This window comes from Eleginops maclovinus, chromosome 1 (genome assembly GCF_036324505.1).
Source record: "Eleginops maclovinus isolate JMC-PN-2008 ecotype Puerto Natales chromosome 1, JC_Emac_rtc_rv5, whole genome shotgun sequence".
NCBI classification, from domain to species: Eukaryota; Metazoa; Chordata; class Actinopteri; order Perciformes; family Eleginopidae; genus Eleginops; species Eleginops maclovinus.
In genome coordinates, this window is record NC_086349.1 from 20,659,839 (window position 1) to 20,685,712 (window position 25,874).

At 41.5% G+C, this 25,874-nt stretch overlaps 1 protein-coding gene across 1 annotated transcript; it reads left to right on the top strand.

Annotated features, from left to right (window-relative positions):
* Positions 1-4,844: 4,844 nt before the first annotated feature.
* dlgap4a (discs, large (Drosophila) homolog-associated protein 4a) lies at positions 4,845-24,360 on the top strand. Its single transcript, XM_063886476.1, has 11 exons — positions 4,845-6,050; positions 6,741-6,976; positions 7,349-7,426; positions 7,994-8,141; positions 9,762-9,981; positions 17,220-17,656; positions 17,767-17,864; positions 19,089-19,516; positions 20,431-20,522; positions 20,942-21,094; positions 21,896-24,360. The coding sequence occupies exons 1-11, from the start codon at positions 4,845-4,847 to the stop codon at positions 22,118-22,120; spliced, it is 3,321 nt and encodes a 1,106-aa protein (XP_063742546.1). The 3' UTR covers positions 22,121-24,360.
* Positions 24,361-25,874: the final 1,514 nt, after the last annotated feature.

Genomic DNA, 25,874 nt, shown 5'->3' on the forward strand with positions numbered 1-25,874 from the left:
ACAGTATGTAGCTTGCAAATGCATACACATGACAAAACATTGTACTGAAAAAAGAAGTAGAAATACAATTCTTAATTTGATAACCCTGCACAGAAACAGACACCATTTCAAGCTTTTCCCAAATGTTTCATTACTTCACAAGAAGTGCCCTAATTTACATCTCTACCTTGACAGCTGAACATTTGATACAAGGTCTAAAGGAAACTATAAATATTTTTTTTCCCTCTGGGATTTTTTTTGCTGTCAGATTCAGTTCTAGAAAAATACATTACATAACTGCAACTTACTTGGAAAGTCTCAGACGTCTTCCAACAATAAACATTATTCAAAGCTGCAGCCTCGATAACATTTGTGCTTGTTTATTGTTAGTCATCTGGCTTTGGTTTTCCTGCACAATGAGATGCGACAGCCCTGTTGTATAGGAGCCAGGAAGTCCTATATCTCAGACATGAACCAAAGTACAAGAGTGAAGTACACTGTACAGGAATAACCATTAAACTAAAGTATAGGAGCACTTAATGTAATTATCAGGTAGATGGTTTGATCATTAAAAGAATCTCTCAATTTTTTCAAGACATTAAATCATTTTTGTGGCTGAGGTTGGAGTCAGTTAATATATTCAGACGCAAAATTGCAGAATTACCGATTTGACATTGTTCACCACTTTACATAATGGAACACGTTTTTGTGTTTTAAATTTGTTTCAATCTCTGAACACGACACCAAGCCTCTTTCATCTTTCTCCAGATGCCCCTGTGATGGAGTAAATGGGATAGACTATCATAAGAGAGTTGATAATGACTAGGTTTACCATAAAACCACAGTTTGGTAGACCAAAGCACAAATTAAGGAACAGCAAATGCCAACGCTGGCGCGTTAAATTAAGGTGCAACTCACTTGATAACTTAGGTGCATCCCCTGAGTCACATGATGGGAACAAAGAAGGTGAAATGTAAACTAAGGCTGTGATCGAAAAGGGTTTTTTTGCTAAGGAAGATCCCTAGCTGAGTGAAATGACCACGAAGTATATAAGTTGCTGCCATAATAAGAACTGGTCAAATTCTCTCACCGCTAAGGAAAGGTGCTTTAAGGCTTCTTTATTTAATATCTTTTAGCATAGGTACAGTGGACAATCCTTTACCAAATGAAAGGAAATGATGCCTGTTAATCTTTGTGGCAGCAACATTTCACATTTTCTTAGCATCGCTGTTGTCTTCGTGAACCCTCCTCCACATGTTAACCTCACGACATCTGCTATTGAGGTCCAGTAAAAGTTGTTGGTAAAAGACAGGATGTAAACACTCTTCTCTCTTCAACGCTCTTCTGTTCATAAACTCTGTCTTTACCCGCAACCATGATCTAGTGAGTCTCCAATCGGTACTGAACATGTGAAACTCTCTACAGACATGAGAGGGAAGCAAAATGGTTCAATCTTTAGCTACCTTCATCATAATCTGTGATGAATATTGCATTTTGAATATGAATGTTGAATTTGTCAGGTGGTGAGAATTAGGACTCCACATTTTTAAAACATATCTACTTGATAAAATTCAAAATTCAACTCAGTTAATGTTTGCCTTATCAAGGTAAAAATAGATAAAATGTCAACGTTGTAGTTAAAGTGCATTTTCTTCAGTACATGCATAGTAGTCATTTTTTATTGAGAATATCCGCCGTGAGTACAGCGCACTCCATCTGACCTGCTCTGGCTCTCCGTGGAAAAAGACGTGTTCCATGTTGCTCATAAATCCTGAGACATCACTATGCTCTTTCATGGCCCTAGTGGATCTACTATCTGGTTTTGTTCCTAGCACTATATCGTAGTGTAGGGAAAAGGTAATATTTCTTCCATCTTCTCTATCTAATAATAAGATATTTCTGTCCCTAAAATAACTTGGTTGTTGACAAACAATAAGGAAGAGTATAGTTTAATGTAAAAAATATGAACAACTTGAGGATATAGTTGTTAATATTAATATTGTTATTCTACAACAACAATAATACTAAAGAATATTCTCACTAAGATCTCGCTGTAGAGGAACTGAAAAGAATCTGGTCGATTCTCATTATCCCTAACGTTTAGTGATTGTGGTTTTCCAAAGACACCTTCACACACCAATCAACCAAATGCTTGCATGAGTTTTTACCCTCCAAATGACCCCTTACAAGACCAGAATACACAAACAACTGCAAGATCACACTCCACATTACATAAGTGCACTCCAACTGCAACCAATATGTATATGAGATCATTTAAGGTTGCACTTCTGATGATGGATGTGCTGCACATGTAGCTGCTGGTGAAGGAGAAAAACGCTCCTGTCACTCAGTGATGTGCAAGATTCTCTGAGATAATTCCCACGGACAGTTATTGCTTCCCTACGGTGTGTGAGAGTGAGGCAGAAACATATTTGCTCACATCACATGCAGTCCAAGGATTCATTCACCTTGTAATTATGCAAGAGGCTGCTGGCCACCCTCACACAGACAGACAGATGTACTGATAGAATTACACAAACTGTGAACATTATTTCGTTCTCATCTTGCCCCTGTGATGTTCAGCTCCTGACAGGTTTCCGTGGCTGCGTTTGGATGGATTGGTGGGTGGTTAGCACGTTTTTGCGTGTGTCAGTGTGTGTGGGTGTGTCAGTGAGTAGGTGTGTGTCAGTTTGCCAGCACTGGCGCCTACGGGACGTGAACACGTGGGGCTAAAGTCAGCTCGGGTGGATGAATTACAGCATTGTAAAACGCTTGTGTATTTGTCAGCACACCGCTGCGCCCGTCCAGGAACACTGACTCAGATAAGTGGCTGCTCTCGCTCTGTAGAGGGTGTATAGGAGGTCAGAGAGACGTAAGAAGTGGCAAACCAACACAGCGGAATGAAACTGTGTGCGGTTAACGTTGCACATTCAGCTCCCAGGCAAGATTTCATGCTTGCTGTGGGAGAGGGCTCTTGCCATTGACTGATCAGTGAGTCACTCCACTGTGATACAGACAGCATCTGTTGGAGGGAATTTAATGCAGCATGGATTTCTTCTGTGTGAATTATGAGTTTTCATAACCTTGATGCAATGTTACTGTGTTTATAGTGAGCTTTGAGAATGAGTAGGCCTGTGATAAAGGAAGATTTGCTCAGCGTTGTGTTGCTTTGCTGTCTGAGGCCACCGTGTTTCCCTTTATGGCAGAGATATATCATGTACGCTGAAGCAGGTGACAACAACTAATTAATGGCGATGTTAGGATAAATTATTGTGGTTTTAATGGAAAACTAAATGGAATATTGACTAAGAGGCCATATTAGATGTTGATTTACCCCATGCAAGACAACGACCAGCTGTACATCAGATCTGTCCTCCCTGTCATCTCTCTGGTGAAATGTTTAAAAAATAAAATGGAAACATATAGTCTGTAAATAATACCTGTACAGAAAAGATCATTTTTATCCAATTGATTTCAGCATTTATCTCTGCTTCTGTGTAATATCAATTCTACTTAAATACATCTGTGAAATGTTCGCTTTTTCGCGAGATTCCTTTTGTGTGTGTGTGTGTGTGTGTGTGTGTGTGTGTGTGTGTGTGTGTGTGTGTGTGTGTGTGTGTGTGTGTGTGTGTGTGTGTGTGTGTGTGTGTGGGTTTTGAGGAAGATTTATTGTTCCCCATGGTTAGGAAGAAAAAGGAATCACAGTTCATCCCACAGTTAGTAGATTCGGGAGGATGGCAAAGCACCAAAAAAGATTAGATGAAATCAGGGTTTATTTCCTGCTTGAAAAAAACCAAAACGATCCTCAATATAAAGCTCATTTACATGTGAGTCACAAAATCTCTCTCCTATGCATTGTCAGCGGAGTAGCTCCAGGGCATTCATCACTGGGGTGCTGCAGATTGGGCCCCTGGCTATCTAGTTGAACAGTTCATGCATTAAACTGAGTTGGCTGTCCTTTGCAGTGAGAATAATCAGTGATTAAGTCTGTCTGTCTTTCGATTGTTATCCTTATGGCTTCATTGTTCCTATGTGTTTAGTGGAGGTGGGATGGAGACAGTAAAATCTGTGTAAGCATACAGTATGTATTATTCATTGCTTGCTATTAGAATCAACCCAATCACAACATTTTGATTAGATTTGTAAAATGCAGTAGGATTGTTGTAATACATACGATTATTACAACTATGCACATACAATTTGAAATGTTTTTTAAAACAGTGCAATGGTATGTGTTTTCCCACAAAGCCAAACAGTGCCCTCTGTACACTTGCTACTGGTGCTCCACCTGGTGGTTTTTGCCTATAAGGGCTATGGTTGGTTCGGACAATAGCTCTGTTCTCTGTTCTCCACATTACTGGCTGTGGTATGCTGCCTATGCTGCAGAGACAGTCTATCATTTCTTTGTTAGCTCACTAACTACACTAAGTTTCAAGGACTCACTGAGAAGAACACTTGTTAGTAGGCTCTAACCCTAATGTTTTCATTTGCTTTAAGTAATGTTTTCGAGAACTCCCCCTCCAAGCGTTTATATTGTAAGGAAATTACTCTTTTACTGTTATGCACTGTTAACTATAATCTCAATGAAGGGAAAAATAGGCTTATTTTATTATACATTCCTGAGAGAATCTATCTCTAAACTAGGATAGAAAACTGTGAAAATGTGAAAGGAAAATGCCTGGTTTAAAAAGTTGTATTCTAATAAACTTCCCTTACTAAATATCACCACCAATCAGAGGTACTTCTTAATAATGTTTGAATTCCATATTTAATATAAAGTCTTTTTCTCCCATTGCAGGATGAGCCCTTCAGGTCCGTAGACCCGTGCTGATTGGAGATGTTCTAAGGCCGACACCTCAGCCACCATGAAAGGGTTAGGAGCCAACCGCAGCCGCCACCTGTCTGACTCCTGTGAGCCAGCGGGATGCCCACAGAAGCCTCTCTATCCTTTAACCTCTGACCCTCACAGTCCTTTTCTGTTGAGCCCCACCATAAACCACTATGGCACCCTGGACCACCATCTCCACCAGTGTTCTCCCACCAGCCCAACCAGCCCAAACGCCATGACCCCTGACTGTCTGCTGCCCTTCACCCAGATTTCCAACAGCAGCACCTTCCCTCGTCTGCACTACACCTCCCAGTCGGACCAGGTTGACTGCTCCCAGGCCTGTATGGCTGGGGGTGTTGGAGTTGGGCAGGGCGGCAGGCAAAATCCACTCTCCACCTCCTTGTCTATGGGCATGGGCTTGGGTCTAGGCCTTACTGGGGCTCCGATGATCACCAGTGGATCAGCCACCATCTCCTCGGCAGCAGCAGCCAAGATGAATCGGTTACCCTCCAACCTTTTGGATCAGCTGGAGAGGCACCTGCCCTTACAGCGGGACGGCTTCAGCACACTGCAGTTTCACAGAGGACGTATGTCTAAGCAACGCAGCGAGAGCCCCGGACGCATACGCCACCTGATGCATTCTGTGCAGAAACTATTCGCTAAATCCCAGTCCCTGGAAAATTCTGCAATCAAAGGCAACGTAAATGGGCGCTCTGCTGGAGGGACGACTGGCACAGGATCCGGTGAGGAGGGTGGTAGACCATCACGCAGGAGCAAGAGTAGAGACAGGGCTAAAACTGAGGGGCCAAAGCAGAGACCGAGGCCCAATGCACTAGGCTTCTGGAGCTCAGACGACACCCTGGACACTGACTCTACCAAAACTGGCACTCTTGCTGTTGGTTACCGCAACCCGCTGACCATGATGACTCTTGGTCGAGCGGTGTCAGACAGCCAGGCCGGTCCCAGACACATCCCACAGGGCTACAACACCATTTCTGCACATAGCTTAAAGACCTCGAAAAGCAGCAGTGACCTCAAGTTTCTGGCATGCCAGGCCACACAGGTAGGATCCAAGGATGGATTCAGAGGAAGCAAGGATGACATACTGGTGAAGAGGGGCTCCTGGTCCACTCTCACACTCAGCCAGGCCAGGCAAGTGTTGCAGAAAGGCTCGACTTCAGTTAACAGGACCCTGCTTAAAACAAAGTCATGCCACCAAGACCTGGCACAACAGTTTCTTCAGGTAGGAGGGCCAGTGAGTATTCATCTTCATCATCATTCTTTGTAAGTTTGCATGTTTATGTTTATAATTTCATTGGGTTTTATTAATCTAGTTTAAGTGAAAGGGAGTTTCTGATTTACCTGATAAATTCATTGGAGATTTTTCCAAAAGTTTCAGGATACGCTCAATGAATGGAAGTGAAAAAGACACTATATTAGTTCCTAAAAAGAATCACATAATCCTAATGTGTGTCGTATTAAATCAAAACTTCAGAGATTTGGTTTATTTTTACAGGTTTTTAAAAGTGTCTGAAGTTATGCCACATAGCAAAATTTTAATAACATGGACTTTATTTATTATTCGAATGTCTAAGGGATCAAATAACATGGTCCCATTGTCATCAGGAAGAGGGCCAACTAGGCAAGTAAAACAAAGGGGAGAGAGGGCACTTTTTCCCAACAGTCTTTAAGTTTAAGACCCCTAGTTTATCATATTGACTTATTGTATATTTTTCCTTAAGTTCATCACTGTCAAATTTCCTTTCCTAAACACCATTGATGCACATTCCCAGAACCCTGCTGTGAATATTTTTTCATTCAAAGAATACACACAAACCATAAATACATGAAGTATCTCAGGATTACACCTGAAGTATGTCCATCACCTGCTTTAGGAGTTTCACGACATTATCTCTGTGTTTTCGTAATCCAGGTCCCGATGGGGGACTGGACAGGAACTCTGGGCCGCGGCCGGGGCAAAGGAACTGAGATCCCCTGTCGAAGGATGCGCAGTGGCAGCTATGTGAAAGCTATGGGGGACCTAGAAGACAGTGAAGATTCAGAGGGGAGCCCCAAGCCTTCCCCTAAAGCGTCCGCCCGTCGCCAGAGCTACCTGAAGGCCACCCAGCACTCCATGAGTGAGCAGCAGCCGCCTCTAACTCAACGCAAGTGAGTCCAGCAGCATAGAGAAGCAATTGCATCATATTGAAATGATTGCCTTGATTATCATGCTCATTGATTTGCCATAGTTGTGTTTGTTTTACTCTACATTCATTAAAATAGGGGTATTTGTTGGTTCTATTGTGGGAACGTTTTGCTCATGTCCCCAAAGGCAGTCAGCAGGTGGCAGCATCCTGTCACAAATCATTTCGTTGATGCTCAGCAGCACTAAGTGGAAACAAATTATTAGAAGCTATTTTGGGATGTAGACATGGATATTATTGAGAGGGGACAAGACATGAAATCCAGTATCATTTTTTTATTTGGTGAAAGAGAAATAGTAGATGAAACGTTGCCATGTGTTTCACCCCACACGAACAGGCCTCGTTGCTACGCTCTCATGCGGGAGGATTATCTGTGGTCTCCACTACAGAATGCATGCTCTATGCAGCATCTGAGGTCAGTGCTATCCATAGGCAGGCAGTGTGGCCCTCCACCCTCCCTCACTTGCCCCACCACCACTACCCACCACCTTTTTTTGTCTAATCTTTCCCAGTACTTTTCCTCTCAGCCTCCTGCTTCATCTTTTCCCTTGCAGGTACCCTGAGTGGTGTGTTTGTACTTTACTCTTGCCTGCTTCCTCAAGCCCTGATATCATAACATGCAAATTCATGGAAATCACTCAACCACACCCTGCTGCTTATGCACACACATCTTCACTAACACCGGGTGCCTGAAGGGTAAGGCAGAACAGAGGAAACTTTTCAAACTCTAGATCAATCAGACAGTCGAAAAAATACTGATCAGTTTTGCCTTTAAACTATTGTTTCCTCTGCGCTGCCATTTGAATCCCTAGGACATATCACTATCCACACATCTCAGCAGTATTTAATTATAAAAAATTCCCCAGGGAACATTATTGGAGTGTGATTGAAAGTTTCTCCTGAATATCATCAATTAAACACAGCCTTCACTTATCCCAGTCTATGACTTCTGAGAGGTTTATTATAATATTCACTTCCACAGCTCCCTGCCGTCCCTGAAAGAACTGTCAACTAATCGGAGCCTCGATAACTTGGACTGCCTGGTGAGTCCTACAGAGGCCCCCCCACGCTACAGGAGCAATGATTTCAGTCAATGCGCTGCCACACTGGGCCGAGCCTCGGGCACGCAGGTATGTCTCCTATCTTATCAAATATGTTGCTTTTACTAAAAAGACCATGATGTGAACAAAATGTATTGTATTTTTAGCTGGGTAGGATATTCCTCTCCAGAGAGCAATTAAAAGAAAAAGTACAAATCACCAGGGAATGAGCAAAAAAATACATTGACACAATTCTCCAATTTTGAATCTGCCGTGAGAGAATATTTAAATGAATGTAAAGTCTTTTGAGACGTCTGTGAATGAGCCAGCCGGGAATAAACTACAGGTTTTAAAGAGATGCTTGAGCTTGTTTGCAGAATGTCAAAGTGGGACATATGCCTCCCGTGTAAACCTGAGGAAACTCGTTGTTCATTTTCAGCAGCAACATTGGAGTGGGATGCAAAAATCACAAACCGGACTCATGCAAACATCCTTTTATCATGCCTTTGCATTATTCAAATAATAATGATACAAATAATCCTGAGAGATTCAATCTCTTTCGTGATGACAGCTAAGTCAATCAGAGTAAAGAATTTGTGGATAACAAACTATAATGTTATTAAAGCATTCTATGAGTTCATGTATAGGGGATATTATTTATGTCTACGTTCCACAGACAGTATGTTCATATTTGCCACCAAAATGTCAAACATAAAAATACTCAAACTGCTGTTTCTACTTCTTTTTACGTTGTTTGATCAAACACATCAGATGGTGCTGGGCGTCCAAGCTTATTCCCATGATACAATGACAAATCTGTGCAGCAAAGAAATACTGGGACAAAGCTGCGTTAAGTGACTCATAGAATATTGCAAAAAATAATCACACCATTTTCCCATACATTTTTCCAAAACTATTAATAGTTGGGACCTGCATCTCGATTCACAGCTATAGACAGTGCTGAAAGGTAACTCAATACATTTAGTCAAATAAAAAAAACTCAAAAATAGTATGTACTTCAGTTACCAGTGACTCTTTCAAAATAAATAAACATGAATGCAATGGTTCCCAAACTTAGTGAAAGGTTTACTCTGTATTTTGTTGATTAAATAAAGATTAAGATTACATATTGATCACTAACCTTTAAAAGAAATATTAAAAACTGTTGTGGACATTTGTCATGTTTAAGATGTCTATAAGTTGTTTCCAACATAAGAGACATATCTCAGAGGGTTTTTTTAACAGCTTTTATAGGCCTAAACAAGTAACACTACACTATTTCACAGTATAAAAAAGATCACAGACAGTTAAAGTTTTTGTTCTTTCCATTCATGTTAATCATCTCCCAACCCCCTATCATGTGACCCTTCGGAGGGGAACAATCCCCAAGCTTGATTATTTAGCTTTACATAAAAGTATTTGAAACTGCTTCATTTCAACAAGCTACAACAGAATAATGCACATTACGCATTGGGGCTTAAGTACTAACAATGTAATAATGTAATTTAGGATGAATGTTTAAATGAAATCAGTACTTCTAAGTGATATACTTTTAAGCACATTGTGAGTATTTCTGCATTGTGGTATTGGCACTTTTACTCAGGTAAAATATTTAAATACTTCTTCCTCGACTGGGTATATATCTGGTAAATGCATATTTCTCAGTCTGCCGTCTGCCCTCAGCGTGTGAGTCTGCACACGTTCTTTCAGGTATACGGGCACGGCTACGGGCACTCAGTACCGTACTGTGAGGGGGAATCGCAGGCAGTGGAGGCTCTGGATCTGCCTGCGCCTACATGCTTCCGGTCGCGCAGCCACAGCTACCTGCGGGCCATCCAGGCGGGCTGCTCCCAGGATGACGATACGGCCTCTGCAGACTCAGACTCATCACCACCCACCACTACAGGCCACAGCTACAGCTCCAACACAAGTGAGTACCAGTGAAGAGAAGGTGGGACAGGGCTGCTGAAGATAGTCTTTGATTTTTTTAAATATATATATATGCAGAAAGAGCGGTATTACCTGGCATTAAAAACCAGCCATTATTTACTCTGCTTCATAAAAGCAGAATGAAGATGTTGTAGAAATTGAAAATGACTACTGAAATGATGTAGGACAACTCATTGACTGATGGAACACTCACTAATTTAACAACGATTTCCCCTATTGGGTAGAATAGTTTCTTTCTTGGAGATCATCTCTGTAGTGAAAGAAAGCTAATGAACAACAGTGGGCAACAAGAGTACTCTCTGAGTTGATGAGTAATAAATGCACAGAAAAGTGAGACATTTGCCATACTGTCATAGCTATTCTGAACAGTAGAACTTGTGGGTCGTGTTTCAGTGAAGTTGTATATTGTAGTTTGTTTTATGACACATTTTCTAACAATCCTTCCTGTTCCAATGATATGTATTTGGTTTATAATGCTCAGTCTGCTATAATGTTTCCATTGAGGATCTCTATATTGTAGATTACATAGAATGCTGTTTTAGTGTTTGTTGAAAAGAATGCTATTCTTGAGCAGTCCAACAAAACTTCACAAAATAAAACATACTTTTATTGTTTTGGTTTTGAAAGATATATGAGAGACTTACCACAATGTGATTTTGTGTTATTGTTGTTAACTAATCCAATTTAAAAACATTATGTTGTCTGATTGTGTCTAGATGTTTCTTTTAACACAACATACATTGAGGTGTGTAATCATTAAAAGGCAGGTCATCTGTTCGAGTGTAGCAGCCAAACCATTTTTAACATACTATATACTTGCACATGTGTTTACTGTATGGGAAAGTATACAAATAGAATAATAACAAAAGATAGGGTTTGCATTCATATTTCCAGGGACATATTGTAATATCATATAACAAAAAATAACAATGGTAACAAAGATGTCTGTGAAACTAGGCAAGCAGCGCTCAATTAATAATTTGAGGATAGTCCCTATTGTGTAGTGAGCTGGGTTGGTTGGCCTCAATTTAAGTAAAGCTCTATTGTTTAGGAGACGGCAGCCACAATTGGTCGAATATGTATGAGCTTTATGTCAAGACTGTGTAGTCTTTTCCCGCGGCGCCAGGGACAAAATGAAACGCACCTATCGGAAAGACATTTAAGAACAACGTTACACAGATAATGGACCAATCACGTTCATGTTCGATTACATCGATGATCAGAACTGACCAATCGCTTGCAGAGAGCGGTTACGGAGAAAATGTGGACTCCAATCCTCGTCGTCAAGGGCGTGTACTACAAATCTTTTCTTCACAGCGCCGTTGTGTGTCTTTACGGCAGGACACTTTATCCCGTCTGCATCTTGTCTACATTTCATGAATGACCAGAAAATAAGGATTTGACCAGTTATCCGCCATACAGTAAGATTTTGTCGCTTTCTTTCGCTGACTAGGCGTCAACGTCTAGACTGTCATTGTTGTGGGTAAGCTAGCAACGGAAAGCTACCATGAGCTAATGGTATGGTAGGTTAGCTAGCTAACGTGGATGAAGAAAGGGATGAAATCATGATACAAGGCGTTAGCAAACAGGCGAGGCAGGTAGACAGTAATATGGTTGGTATTGTACTGGTGGTTGCAATGCGAAAAGCCACCGGCAGCAGCTCCCCTTTGTTGGCTGTCCTCCATCTCCACTATATAATGCCTCCGGCTAACGTTACTCATCGTTAAATGCCTGGTGATATCCCACCGTAACGAGCGTTAACAGGCTAGTAGCACAAGCTAACTGTAGCGGAGGCGTCAACACCCGGCTATGGACAGCTTGGCACCCGGCTAGTTAGGCTAACCAGAGCAGCCACGTCTGTTACAGGAGATAGCTCACATAAGCTTATACAGTGTGTAATAAAGGCGGTCTTCCTTAACAAATAGCCTGAAGTTGGAGGTGATTAAATCGTGACTTACTGACGCGGTTCATTTATTAAATGGATACAAAGGAAATGCATAAAGCATATTTCGCATTGCTTCATCTTGGACTTAGTAACGTTATTTAGTTTATCTTTATTTTACAGGTGATCTCTTGGATTAACTTCCTCTAATGAATAAAGCAAAGTACCGTTAACCGATACTTCTCTCTTATCCCAGAGTCAACATGTGACTGTGATCTGAGCTTAGAGGCATGTAGGAAGCAATGAATCACGTTAAGCTTTACCTATCAGTCCAACTACTAAGTCAAAACCGACTACTGCAGAATTGAATCGTCTTGTAACATGGCTTTCTTAATCAGGTCAAATTAACCTTTAAATGTGTGGTGATGTAAGATGATTTGACTCCATCTGTGTTTTAAAATGTCTCCTCTAAAGATCTATACATGTTGTATCAGTGTAATGTGTCTTATCCCAAATATTATATCATAACTGCTGTGGCTATTTTTGGTCCACAGTTCCATGTGGCATTTATTTTCAGTAGCTATCTACCATGTGCAAAGTCCTGAGGACACATTCAATAATGGATCAGCTTCCTGCCCTGTGTAGTGCTTTGCAGTTAGGCACTTCACTGGGCTTTTATTTTTTAAGGACCACATAACAAGAGAAGGATCACTCACAATTGCCTATACTAACTGATTCCATTGTTTTGTAAAGGTTGAGAGATTCAGCTCATCTTGTTGGCTTGAAATTCATTTTTAGGACGCTATTTAATGTCTTTGATCTTTCAACATTTGATATTCTCACCACAGGCTTTAAAGCTTCATTGTGTTGTCAAGGCGTGTTCATTGTATCCTACACAGCACCATATTACACACGCCATGGTGTGACGGTGTTTCACCATGGATAGACTGTGAGTCATCCTCCACAGTAACACACTCTTCCTCTCACTTTCATTGATGAGGTAATCTCTTGACTGGATGGGCGAAACAACTATAGTTTCACAGTACGGTCAACAGCAGACCGGCTCCCTGATGATGTGTGTGGAGCATTTTAGTTAACGTAGTTAGACCGTATAATCCTCCAACCCTACCCATTTCCTGTTCTAATGACGTGCCCTGATCAGAGAACAACTCTCACGTAGACGGAAACATGTATGATGCATCAATTATTGTTATGGCAGTCCCTGAATAATTGGTATAAGGTCATACTGAGAGTGTATGCCACATGATCTTAAACAACATTTCGATTGCCTAATGAGTCAATAGATGGAAACATAATCTGCAACTCTTTTAATGATCAATTACATATCAAAGGTCAATTTTAAGAAAATGTAAATCCTGTCATGTGGTAAAAGAAAATCTTTTCATAAAGCATTTCTGGTCTTGTTTTTGTCTTATCGTCTCAAATATAACTGTTCCAGCAGGTCAGATTATACAGCAGATAAGAATGCATAAACCAAGTCTCCAGAAGTATGAACTATGGACTGAATTATTGGGAATTAGTTTCAATTCGGGTCAAGTTCTCAAGGCCAAGTCTTATTTTGGTTATATGTTCAAGTTATGTCCGGCCACAGTAGCACAGTGTACCCTATTTTTTAGTTTTGTTCTGTGTTGTGTTACTGGTTTTACTTTTCCTTTCCTCACATCAACATTGTCTGCTACGTTGTAGCCTGCATGCCTTTCTGTCTGAACAGATAACCCTCTCTGTTATGAAGTTGTCCCCGCTCTGCCCAAAAATGTGCTCCCTCTCTACTCGTACCTTTCGAGCTATTGTCCATAACTGATACTTGAAACTATGTATCAACAAATAATATATATATCAAAAAATATAAACATCACGTTGAACAGCTGCAAAAGAGGGAGAATCAAATGGCATGAACTAGTTATTTAAGTGTACATATTGACTCAAATTTGAATGAACACACACTAACTGTTAACCCTCCTCACCATATGCATTGGCCTTTGTTAGGCTTACAGTTATTTGTTATGACATGTTTGACATTTCAGCCGTTATCCTATGCATAATAAAGCAAATGTATAAATTGCCCAGCTCACTTGAGATCCTTTCTTTGGTTAAGGAAATGTTTGATTATTAAATGCCAAATTGTGCGGTTAATCTAACACAGACAACCTCTCTCTCTCTCTGCTCAATTTTGGATTTTGCTGAATGGTGTGCTTTGTGTGCTTAATTTGTTTGTCAGAAGTCACATTCTGGTCTAATATTTCAGTCTACGCCTCCCACAGCCTGTCAGCCTGCCATACTGTCTTACAATAACACTGCTAATCTTGGACAGAGCTTTAGCTACAACCTCTTTTCATGATACTTGGCTCATATCCACAGTTTTGCAATGCTTGATCCGCTATAAATTATAATGCTGTCTGTAAAGCTGGGTGTGTGCTTGGCTTTTTTTGAGCTTGATGCTCCAGTAGCAGCTATTGTTGTACCTGCACTGCATGTCTCCGCTCAGAAAGAAGATCACTCCGCGGCCTAATTAACACACAAATAATTGGCTCAACAGTATTCAAAGCGTCTTTAATCCCAAACCAGTACAGCAAGCGGCCTTTTCCAAAATGGAAGAAAAGCTACTCCTACTTTATATCAAACGGTTCTAATGACAACAACAGGATTGGAAATAGTCCATGGTTTACACTCAGTCTTTAGCCTGCAGTGGAGCCCATTAGTGGTCATCTGATAGCTCTCAGACAGACCTGCTGATGGAGCTGGAGCAGATCCTGGATTAGAGACTGCATGCTTTTCATAAGTGATGCAATTTGGTGTACATTTGATGATCATAGCAGTGTTGACAGGGCTGTAATTGATCCTAATTGTTTTTAAAGTGAGAGGAAGCATTAGGGCCCCTGTACAAAGTGATTCACAGACAGCTGCTGTCCACTTAACTTGTCAACTTGAAAGGTAAAGCAGTGGGAATTCTCTTTCTCATTCATTCGTTCCTTTAAAAGCTGGACTAAAACGTTTCTTAAATCAGTTGTCAACCTTGTTCAGTATAAATGAATCATGTAAACTTGTGGAATTCAAAATTCAGTTTTTGAATTATGAATTAGTTTTGAAACTAAGACGAAACATGTTGGATATAAAACAAAGCCTCAAAGATCTGTTTCTGATAAATCTACCCTCACAGACTCAGCGTTATTCGGCAACATTGACTTATATTTGCGAATCTTTTAACAGGAGTGATCCTTATTCGTCACGCATTAACTGTGATGGGATTGAAGCGTACCCGAAGGCCAGGTCAGCCCCCAGAGGTCTAGGATCTGAGCAGCTCATCCATCTCTTAGCACCCTTTGCTTATGAGTGGATAGGCGATCCTAAACTGCATTTAGCCTATATTTTAGATTCTCAAAAACAGTTCCAGGTAGAGCTCAGTGACAATTGTACATGTGTTAATATCCGGTTTATTGAGGCACCGTGCAGCCTTGCAAATGTGACAGACGGCGGCATGTGTTGAGACTCGGGGTGTAGCAGGATCTGATAGGCTAATACAGTTTGGGAATGTAATGCATCTGTGCTATGAGCAGTTAAAGACGTGTCTCATTCCTTGGGAATAAATGTCCTGTTGTCGGTTGGATAAGTGCTCAGAGGCCAGGGCTGCATGAGCGACTCATGGGGTGGATTCCACAGCCGTGTTTGTGTGTGTTGGTGGGATTTAATGAGGGCTTCACTGCTGCTGTGAGTCACATGATGATGGCGGAAGTGCAGCACCCTCACAATTACAGGGTGTTAGGTTGCTATTTAGGATTAAACCACTACCGGCGAGAAGAAACGCCACGTTTTCATTATCTATCCAAAGCGGTAATCCTAGAATTTACTTTCTCGGTCAGCTAATTTTAGAAGAATTATTTCATCCATCATGTTTGTCAGTGAAGGCTGTTATTAGGGAGAGGTATTTGTCTGCTGTTCAACTTTTTCAGTCATATGTCTGCCAGCTGTTTAAATAGCATCTACACAAAAACCGACTCAACATCCCATCAAGTCTTGAAGAAAACCTGGGGTTTCCCGTGCTGTACTGTAGCTAACTGTGTCACCCACCACAGCCCTGCAGTCAGTCACGAGAGAAATAAGCACCCATCCTTTTCCTTGTTCCTGAGTCAGATTGTCTTTGGCCTCATTTCAGTTTCTGTTGAAAGAATTTAGGAATCCATGGTTCGCACGTCTGCCAGCGTTGAAATATCACAGTTGTGTTAAGTAGTCTACCATGTGATGGTACTCAAATAAATACAATTCTTAATGAGCTGATAAATGCTCCACAAGAAATGAGTTAAAACGCACTATACAGTTCCACACTTTGTTTTTATACTGTTATTTAATACATGCTTATACACATATTGATTATGGCCCATTAATAATGTTGCATATCTTTCTATTACATGTGCAGTCTATGGGATGTATCACAGTAGAAGTGTACCATTACATAACTTTATCTTGTGGATAGATTTCTGTAGATGTTTGTGTTTTGTAGGAGAGTGGAGTCTGTGGGACTGAAGTAGTAAGTCAGATGAAACTTTGCTAATAGTTGAATTGCTGTTACCTTCTACAGCAGAAATAAGAACAATCAAACCATTTAGCAAATTGTGGACTTAGCAGAAGTTCGGCCTCTTTTCCAACACTGCAAGATTCCTTTCATCGATTCATGACATCCACTCAGAGCTGGTCCCCAAGCGCGACGATTCTAATTATCAGGAGAGCAGCCCAGCGTCTAACCTCATTTTGTCAATGAAATCCCACTGCATTAAACATGGGACTGGATATAAATATACCCCTCCTACCCTAAAGTTGGGATATTCAAACTCAGAGTTCACGTGGAAAAGTTGGATTTTTATAAACCTTTACATCCACTGAATAGTTTAATCATCAACAGCGGCAGGAACGCTCCCGGTTGCTTAAAGGTTGTTCAGATGCAGTCGACACACAAACAGGAAATAAATGGGACTTTTCCTGTGGTGCTATTGTTCCTAAAAGTAATAAGAATAGGCTCTGATCAGAGACTGCTCTGATAGTCCCCAGTGCAAAATGGTTGCAAAGGTGTGGCATGTAGAGGACAGTCTCCAGGGACAGAGTGGGCAGCAGGTTTACAGGACACAGAGACAGCTTGATAGTGGCAGCAATAAGGGCAAAGTGCAGATTTGTTTATGGTTTTGTGTTATGATGTTTTATAGGCACCAGCTGGCTAATGTGTGGTGGCAGAGTTTTATTTCCTTGTGCTTTTGTTTGATGTCCTGCGACAATAAGCAGGTTTCTCATTCTGCACTCTGTCTTTGTTCCTCTCATCCCGTTTGCAGTCAGCAATAGGAAGGCTCCTCCTCCAGTCCCCCCCCGCACCACATCCAAGCCCCTCATCTCGGTGACGGTGCAGAGCAGCACAGAGTCGGCCCAGGACGTTTACCTTGACCATCAGGACCGTGGCAGCGAGGCCAACAGCCAATCAGGACGCAGCAACTCGTCTGACAGTCTCTGTAGCATCCGCACGGGCAGTCTGGCAAAGGGGACCCGGCCCCCACCAGTCCCTGTCCCTGCTGCAACCCCTGCACCCACTGCAGGCTCTGTACATCCTGTCCCAGCCCCCCGTGACCTCCCTCCTCCCACCACCACCAGCACTGTCGCCACTTCCACCACTTCCACCTCTACCCAGTCCCAACATGACACCCTGAGCTTTGGCTTCACCCTACAGCAACCGCCGACTGCAACCAAGAGGAAACTGTCCTCCATCGGAATTCAGGTAACACTTGTCTTATTTATATTTAAATACCATCATACTGGGAGGAAACTAAAGACAGTCCCCGTCCCACAGCTGTATTTGACTTTGCCTGTCTGTGATTTCTGCTTCAGGTGGATTGCGTTCTTCCAGTGTTGAGAGAAGAAACCCTCCCCCTGGCTGCACCCCTCACGTTTCAGTCTATTGGAGTTCAAGTAGAGAACGGCAGGCCGTAAGTACACACTCACATTTAATGTAACAGTGAACGGTCGCCACACGTGATCTGACGGTCCGCAGGTCTCGCACTGGGGCTCTGAAGATGGATGTATTAGATACGAGTAGACGGGATGTTACCCTATACATATGGTAATGCGTTCCCCTAATGGAATCTTTTCTTCAACGTCTATCGAGATAGAAGTGGCTGGTGATTTCACATCTTATCTTGAAAAGAGTATTCACCATTCTCTATGCCTCCATACAGTACATCACCAGTTTGCATACGTTTTGACAAAAGTGCTGAGCTCAAAAGCTACATCACACGAACAAGGGGCGTAAATAAATGAATGTATTAACCTACAATTTCCACATGGTAATATAAATCACGTTTATTTGCATTTAGAGCAGAGGTACCTTTGTTGGGTTTTTGACGAATATTTCTATGAAGTTGGTCTTTGTTTATGAGCATTTTGGTTACGTTATACACAAACTGTCATGATATGCTGCTGATTGACAGGAAGAGGCAGTGAAGAGGACTTTAAGCAAGCTAACGTAGATGTGAACGATGCACAGTTTTAAACATGAAAAAGCAAACCTCTTATAATAATTGAAATACATTCACCATGTTTGTTAGGCCTCAGGAATATGTATTGGTCAGTTATTCTGAATCTAACATTTATTTGTTTACATAAAGCTCCACTTGGTGCCTTTTTGTTTTTATTCTTGTGACACTGATTTCAGCCCGATTGCTCATCCTCAACGTCTCATCTGTCTGAATGCACTCTAGCTCTCTCCTTCTCAAGAACGGCACACACTCACATTCTGTCTTCTGCGTGTGTGGCTGGTGCATCACACTGTTGTCATGGTCATTCAGCAGTCAGCCGCACAGCAGCCCGTGGCTCTGGCTGATGTCCTTTTACTCTAGTTATGACCGTAGTGACCTGAAAACTGGGCATTTAAACTCTTCCAGTGCACTGTAATTTCCCCTAATCACATTGGGTTGACGACTTGCTTCCTTTTCTGCTGCTCATTCTCTCTGAAGCATCAGTCCTCTCAGCCTCAGTGTTGTATGCTTGGTCTCTTCTGCAGTAGTTCATACTGCACCTTCAGCTGCAATAATGTCCTGTCACTCAAGCTCGGTGACCCCAAACTGTTACTGTGGGACGTGTTTGACACACACTTCATGGTCTTATTTATTTAACTGTCTGTCCCAAGCTGATGTTAATGCATGTCTCCGCAGTCTCAGCCGGGACAGCAGCATGGCTTCCAGACAAAATACAGAGACTGAGCCTCAGGAGCCCCAGGATGCCGCACCCACAGAAAACAACACAGCCAACGGCACCAACGGTCAATCGGTGAATGCCAGCAGACAGGACAAAGCCATGGAACACTCCTCAGCCCCCTCCCGGATATCCAACTCCCCCGCGGAGACTCTGGACCCGGCTTTAGATCCCTCCTCGCTGCCACCGCCTGATCCCAGCCTTGAGCCCGGGAATTGCAGCATCGCCCCCGGAGACAATGCTCAGCCCGGCACACCAGCTTGCCTCCGAGACGGTAACTGGTTTCTGAAGCTGCTACAGGCGGAGACGGGGCGCATGGAGGGCTGGTGTCAACAGATGGAGAAGGAGACCAAAGACAACAAGCTGTCAGAGAGGGTGAGAGACAGAAGTGCATCAAATGACTATTCATTCATGTGGGAACAACTTACACTTGTCATGTCAAGAGTTTTGTATCCAGATAAAAATCTGATGAGATGTAGATCTGAAGCTGCTTGATTAATGTCTAAATTAGCTTCTTGGTGTTCTTAAAAGTAATGCCTTAAAGCCAATAGCTCCTATTTTTGAGAAAGTACAGTTCCTGTAAAGGGCATCTTTCTAGATCAAACGTCACAGAAAAAGACAAAAGGAAAGACATCAGTAATAAATTAACTAGAGTTAATTGCTTGTCATGTCTCTAACATAAAGAATGAAATTTATGTCGTTGTTAGTGGTCTCCACACAGACAGGGGAATAGGTCTCGTCCCTGTTTACCATGAACAGTCATTACTGCCATCAGCTCACAGAAACACAACAAGCTCATTGGACGGGAGTGCACTTTGTTTTGCCTGGAACCGCAGTCATTTCACTTTCTCATCTCCCAGAATACCACTCAGGCTTTTAGACAGATCTATCTCTGCAGTGACTTAAAAATGAATGAGCAAGCAGCACACTAGATTTCAAGGCTCCATCAGATCATCATTCCTTCTGCTCTGTGGACCTGAATTATGAATTCAAATGGGTATGCAAATAAAAACGAGGAGGGAAGGAAATGGCTGAATAAAAAGTAAATTTGTATCATCCTTAAGATGTACTTAGTCTATTACTTCTCAGGAAATTGCCGGATGTTAATTGTTAAATGTCAAGATTAATGTTTCAATACTAGACAACAGCTAAGAAATCACCGTTTATTTGGTCCAGATTCCGCTATCCAACCCTTTTATTTTCGTAGTTTTCAATCCGGGACAGACTGATTTTTATGCATCTTAAAGCTGAAAATGTTTCTCATCCCTCCATATGTTTATCGCTTTTTTTTCTCTTCCGTAGTGCTGGGGACGATCCGCAGTGCAGTAGGCAGTGCGCAGCTCCTCATCACAAAGAAGTTTGAGCAGTTCAGAGGACTCTGTAATGAGAACTTGGTGAGTGGCTTCATTACATCCTATTGAATCCCTCTCTTGACACACTCCCTCACTTACTGGATGTTTTTATTGGCTTGTCGAACTCCAACTGACCTTGTCATATAGATACTAACATGCCGAAGTCTTCAATTACATCCAGACATGAAACGATCTTCTCAGGCAGAAACATGAAACCCTGGAGGATTCATGTAGTCAGATTTACTGTGAGACTTTATTGTCCCGCCATGCCAGATTTTCTCTGTTTCATGTCCAATCCTGTTGAAATGTAATCGTCTCAGAAAGTCGATTGGTGTCAAATGTAATTTATCTTCATCCATTTGCTTCAAGGAGCTGCCCAGGAAATCTGTGTGGCAAGAGGAATAGGATTGTTGCTCTTTGATTTGATCAAAACCATTTACATCTCGTTTTCCTCTCGCTAGAACATAAATGCCAACCCACGACCAACAGCGCAGGACCTCGCAGGGTTCTGGGATCTGCTACAACTCTCTATAGAGGACATCAGCATGAAGTTTGACGAGCTGTACCAACTGAAAGCCAACAACTGGCAACTTCCTGAAAAACCAGAGAAGAAGGTGAAGTTTGGGGCAAGGCGCTTTTCATCAACTTGAGTTTTTAGACACACAGCTGAGACTCAATAAGACTACCCTTATCAAGGGTGTACAAATAGTTTGTAATTCATTTTTAATTAGGTTGTGAAGACTTTATAAATCATTAATAAGCTTTTATAAGACGAGAGATAAACAAAACATCAAGATGGATGGGGGGGGGGAGAATCAACTCAGACAACAGATACCAAGGATGTTGGCTGATGAAGCCGATATAAGGCTTAGTCATCTTGCCAAATAGTGAGCCTGCGTTGATGTATGAAAACTGTTAGAAATGGTTTATAAATGGTTCTTAATAAATAGATTAATAAAGTGTTTACCACATAATTAATCACCTAATTATAGACCCTTTATGAATCCTTTATAAGGGTAGTCTTGTTGTAAAGTGGTACCGTTTTTTTGTCAGTCAACCAAAAGTTTATGTGCATCTATTTTGGTGAGCAATGGTTTAAGATCAAGTAAAATGGCCAAACATTTGACGGTGTCAGCTTTACAAAAGTGAAGATTTTCTCTCAACATCATTGTAAATGAGGTATATTTTAGGTCATAAGTCTGATTCAAAATAAACCTTAGAATTTGTCAATGTTGGAATGGGAGATTATAACGACACTTTTTACATTCATTTATTGACAAAGCTAGTAGTCGGTTATTCAAGACCGTAGGTGGCATGCTTAATGGCTAACAAATGAGTGTTAATCACCAGGTTGTGTTTTCAGCTGGTGCCACACCATACCTTATTCCTTTTCCTTGTTGACATGATTTCCTCAGGATGAAAACAAGCCGCTTCCATCATCTGTGCCAAAGAAGCAGACTAAGCCCAAGCTGTCGGCAGGGAAGGACAGAAGCGTGGACTCTGCCGTGGACAAACAGCGGCAAGAAGCCAGGAAACGCTTGATTGCCGCGAAGCGCGCCGCATCAGTACGACAGAACTCGGCCACGGAAAGCGCCGACAGCATCGAAATCTACGTCCCAGAGGCCCAAACCCGCCTCTGAGAGTGAACCAGCACAGATCATCGAGGAAAAAAAAATCCAGACTCACTTCAGACATTCATTGACAAAAAAAAACCACACACAGAGACAAACACACAGACGTACAACGGATGCACAGAGGCCGATCCCTCACAGCAGCTGACGGCGGGAGAAATGTGGCGATCACACACACCCAAAACAATCCAGAATATTGCAGACCATCACCTGCCATGGGACAGAAATAACCTTGACACATGTTTAATACTATTGTTATTATTATTATTATTATTATTGACATCATAATAATTATTATCTCCTAAAGTATATCAGGACTGTCTTAAATGTGCAAGTATCTTGGATAAGGACATCCTGTACCACGTGAGCTGAAGAATCTTGGTATCCCAGAAGTTTACTCCCTCTTAAATCTCCTTTCACTGCTGAGTCTACCGGCAACTTGTGGCTGCCTGGTCGACGAGCTGAGCTACCATACACACACACTCAGGACACACATGCAGGTGTACTCACTGTCCACAGAGTCTTCCTGTTCTCTATTTGTATTAGGCTGCTACTCGTCGGGTGTGCTGTGTGCGCGTCACTGCGTACCAATCAAAAGGAGGTGTTGGAGGTTTCAAAATGCAGAGAACCAGAGGAAGGCAGTAGCATATATATTATAAATATCACACTATTACAATGTTCATTTTGTAAATGTTGTATACCAGATTATTTGTTAGAAAGAGGTCCGTGTTCAGTACCAAGGTAGTTTTTTATAGATCGAGTACATGTCATTTCATGATATATTAGCACTCCACCTCTCTTTCTCTCTTCCTCTCCTCATCACAAACACACAGTGCACAGTCTGTGTCTGTGAATGGCCATCATTAAAGTCTTACATTTGTTTTGTTTTTGTTGTGAAGGCACGTGAGGAATGACTGCCCTGCCAGTGAGCTACAGGAGGAATGTATGAAGTTGTATGCATTTACAGCTCATGTTTGACTTGATCACTGCACTTTTCCATTCACCTCAGATCAAGTTTGCTCACCTTCGTTTGCCTAATTATTCTGAATTTCACTGCATCCTCACGCGATGCAGGGGACCAAGACATTCACCACTTGATATGGCATTCCCGTTCAACAGGGCTGCGTGTGATAGGGTGGGGGTTTACTTGCCACTGGAAAGGAAACGGAACAGCATAGCAATAATAAAATCGCCTCAGATCGAGCACCGCAGTAGATACCAGTCTTAAATTATTAAACTCAACATTTCCAATACAACTTTATCATGAAGGATGAATGTTTATTTCTTTATGACTGCCCTTGAAAATCTCAGGTTGAACACAAACTTGACAGTAAAAACCACTATTAATGGATTATTTATTCTGTATCCACAAATGATCTGGCCAAATGCTTAAAGACATTGACAAATAATTGAAATCCAAACCACCTCAGTGTTCTTCAGTAGGAAAGATAAGGTTTGGTGCAGTGAAGTGCGTTCTTGATTGACTGCTTAAATTGGCCGTCTCCTTCGCTGCCCTTTCTAGCAGCATGAACTCCCCCCCCCCCCCCCCCCATGTTTGTTGAGAATGAACTGTGGTACATATTTTTTTATTTAAATTTGAATGTCATTTGACACGTTTGTTGACCTTCATCCGAAAGGAAGTCGACCTAACCCTGTCTTGACTTCAGTTCTGATAATAATTAACGGTGCTGCAAGGGAATCCATAATGTGCCAAGAAGGCAATGATCATCTGCATTTCAGTGTCATTTGATGAAGCTTTTATTTAAAGTGATTTTATTTAATCTTTAGCCGTCTGTGTGCGCATTCTCAGCAAAGTTTGTTTTTGTTTGCATCAGCTCACTCCGGAAGCACTATGCCTTGTCTCTGTCTCAAATCATGACACCATGAATATGGGACTGGATTATTCCACATTTAGTTTTCACAAATAGAAAACACAAGTGCCAAATGGTACATGAGTGGAACTTGGCATAGCAGATACTCATGCAGTGTAGTTTCACTCACTAGTTTTAGTTTTTATCTGTAAGAGCTGGCTCTCCCCCTACTGGTCAGTCCTTGTGTGAAACTCCAGACATCTTGTTCTGCTCCATTTTGAATTTTTTAGTCGACTTCACACAAGAAAATGAGGTTGAACTGGGAATGCTGACACAACACCAAGTTGATGATTTTCTTATTCTCTTGTTTGTAATACATCAACAATGGACATGTACATTTCATTGTCCAAAGAAATCATTAAACATCCCTTTGCTACATGTCCTGGTCATCATTCTTGCTGTCTTTTTTTATTATTGCACTCATCCATAATACAGCAGTAATATTAGCTTCTAAGTTAATATTACACACGAACAAATCATAAGCATTAGATTAGTCTTTTTATTGTTACTGTGTAATCTCTAAAAGCATGGCCTTCTTACATATACAAATATACAAAGATCCTTGCCAGTGAGTTTTTTTAGCACTCCTTTAAATGGGTCTTGCAAATGATCTGAAGCTTTTCAATCTGTGTGAGGCATTCAGGGTATGTTCTGTACGTGAGAATTTATAACTGTGACTGACAAATGGTGGAAAGTCCTCTCATTTTTTTTTCATATGATTTGAGAGCCGGATCCCTTTATTTGCCCACACACTGAACTTTAAGAGAGCATCAGGGATCTCCAGACAGTTTGTTTACCACTACTTCCTGAGTTTCAAAGGGCTACAAAATGGACAGAAGGTGCATCTCTGGAGGCGGATCATGTGGATGTGCTACTCAACCATCATACGGACGACGAGGCAATACTCTCCGGTTAAGTATCTAGGAATATCTTTGGGATAAACATGGAATCATTGTGTTTTCTTGATGGACAGAAACACACAGAGTTAAAAGCCCATTCTGACTTCAGTACCCGCCCTCGTGGCCATCCCTCTCTCGCCATCTGTCCTCTCAGAGATCCAGCTAGGAATAATGAGCAAAAACTATGTAGTAGTTCCAGTTTATCTTGTACTGACGAACATAATTTTACAAAATAAGCACATATCTTACAGACGAAGGGTTGTTTAATGTGATGGTGTATTAGTTAGACACTGTGAGGATAGTTTTCTTTTCAAAGAATTAAAAACAATGTGATTAAAATGAGTAATGTGGCATATTTTCTGTATGGCATACATTGTAGAATTCAAGAGGAATGCCACTGAATTTCAAATGCATGTATGTTTTTCTCCTGGTATATGTTTCAACGAAATTACCTCATATCCTTTAATTGATGTTTTTGCATCTGCAGCGGAACCTAGTGTCCAGAAAACCTCTCTTTGTGATCCTAAAGCCGCTTTTTGTTTCTTTATTTTGTGCTCAGTTGTTGTCATTGTTTTATAATTTAAAATAAAACAAGGGTTAGCAAAACACCTTGATTTGGTCCACCTTAGTATGTGGTCATCAAATAATACTCTCCCTAGTAATAACAATGAAAACAAATAGAAACATGCACTGTGTATACAAAAGCCCAATGTGGACAACACTCTCTCAAGTTAGGTACTTAAGTGCAGTACTTGAGAATATGTACTGAGTTACATTCCAGCACTGCATGCACAGACAAGGTTCATGAAAAAAATGTTCTCTCGGTTTGTCGGGAAATATCTTGACTACACAGAGCCCCGGCCAACATCAACGACCAACACACACGTTCAGATTAATTAGAACAATGAATCCCAGCCAGGCCTTATTTCCAGCTTCAATGTCCAATCCCAGTAAAGCTTTTATAGATGAATGGGAGCCAAATTCCTGCAGCCA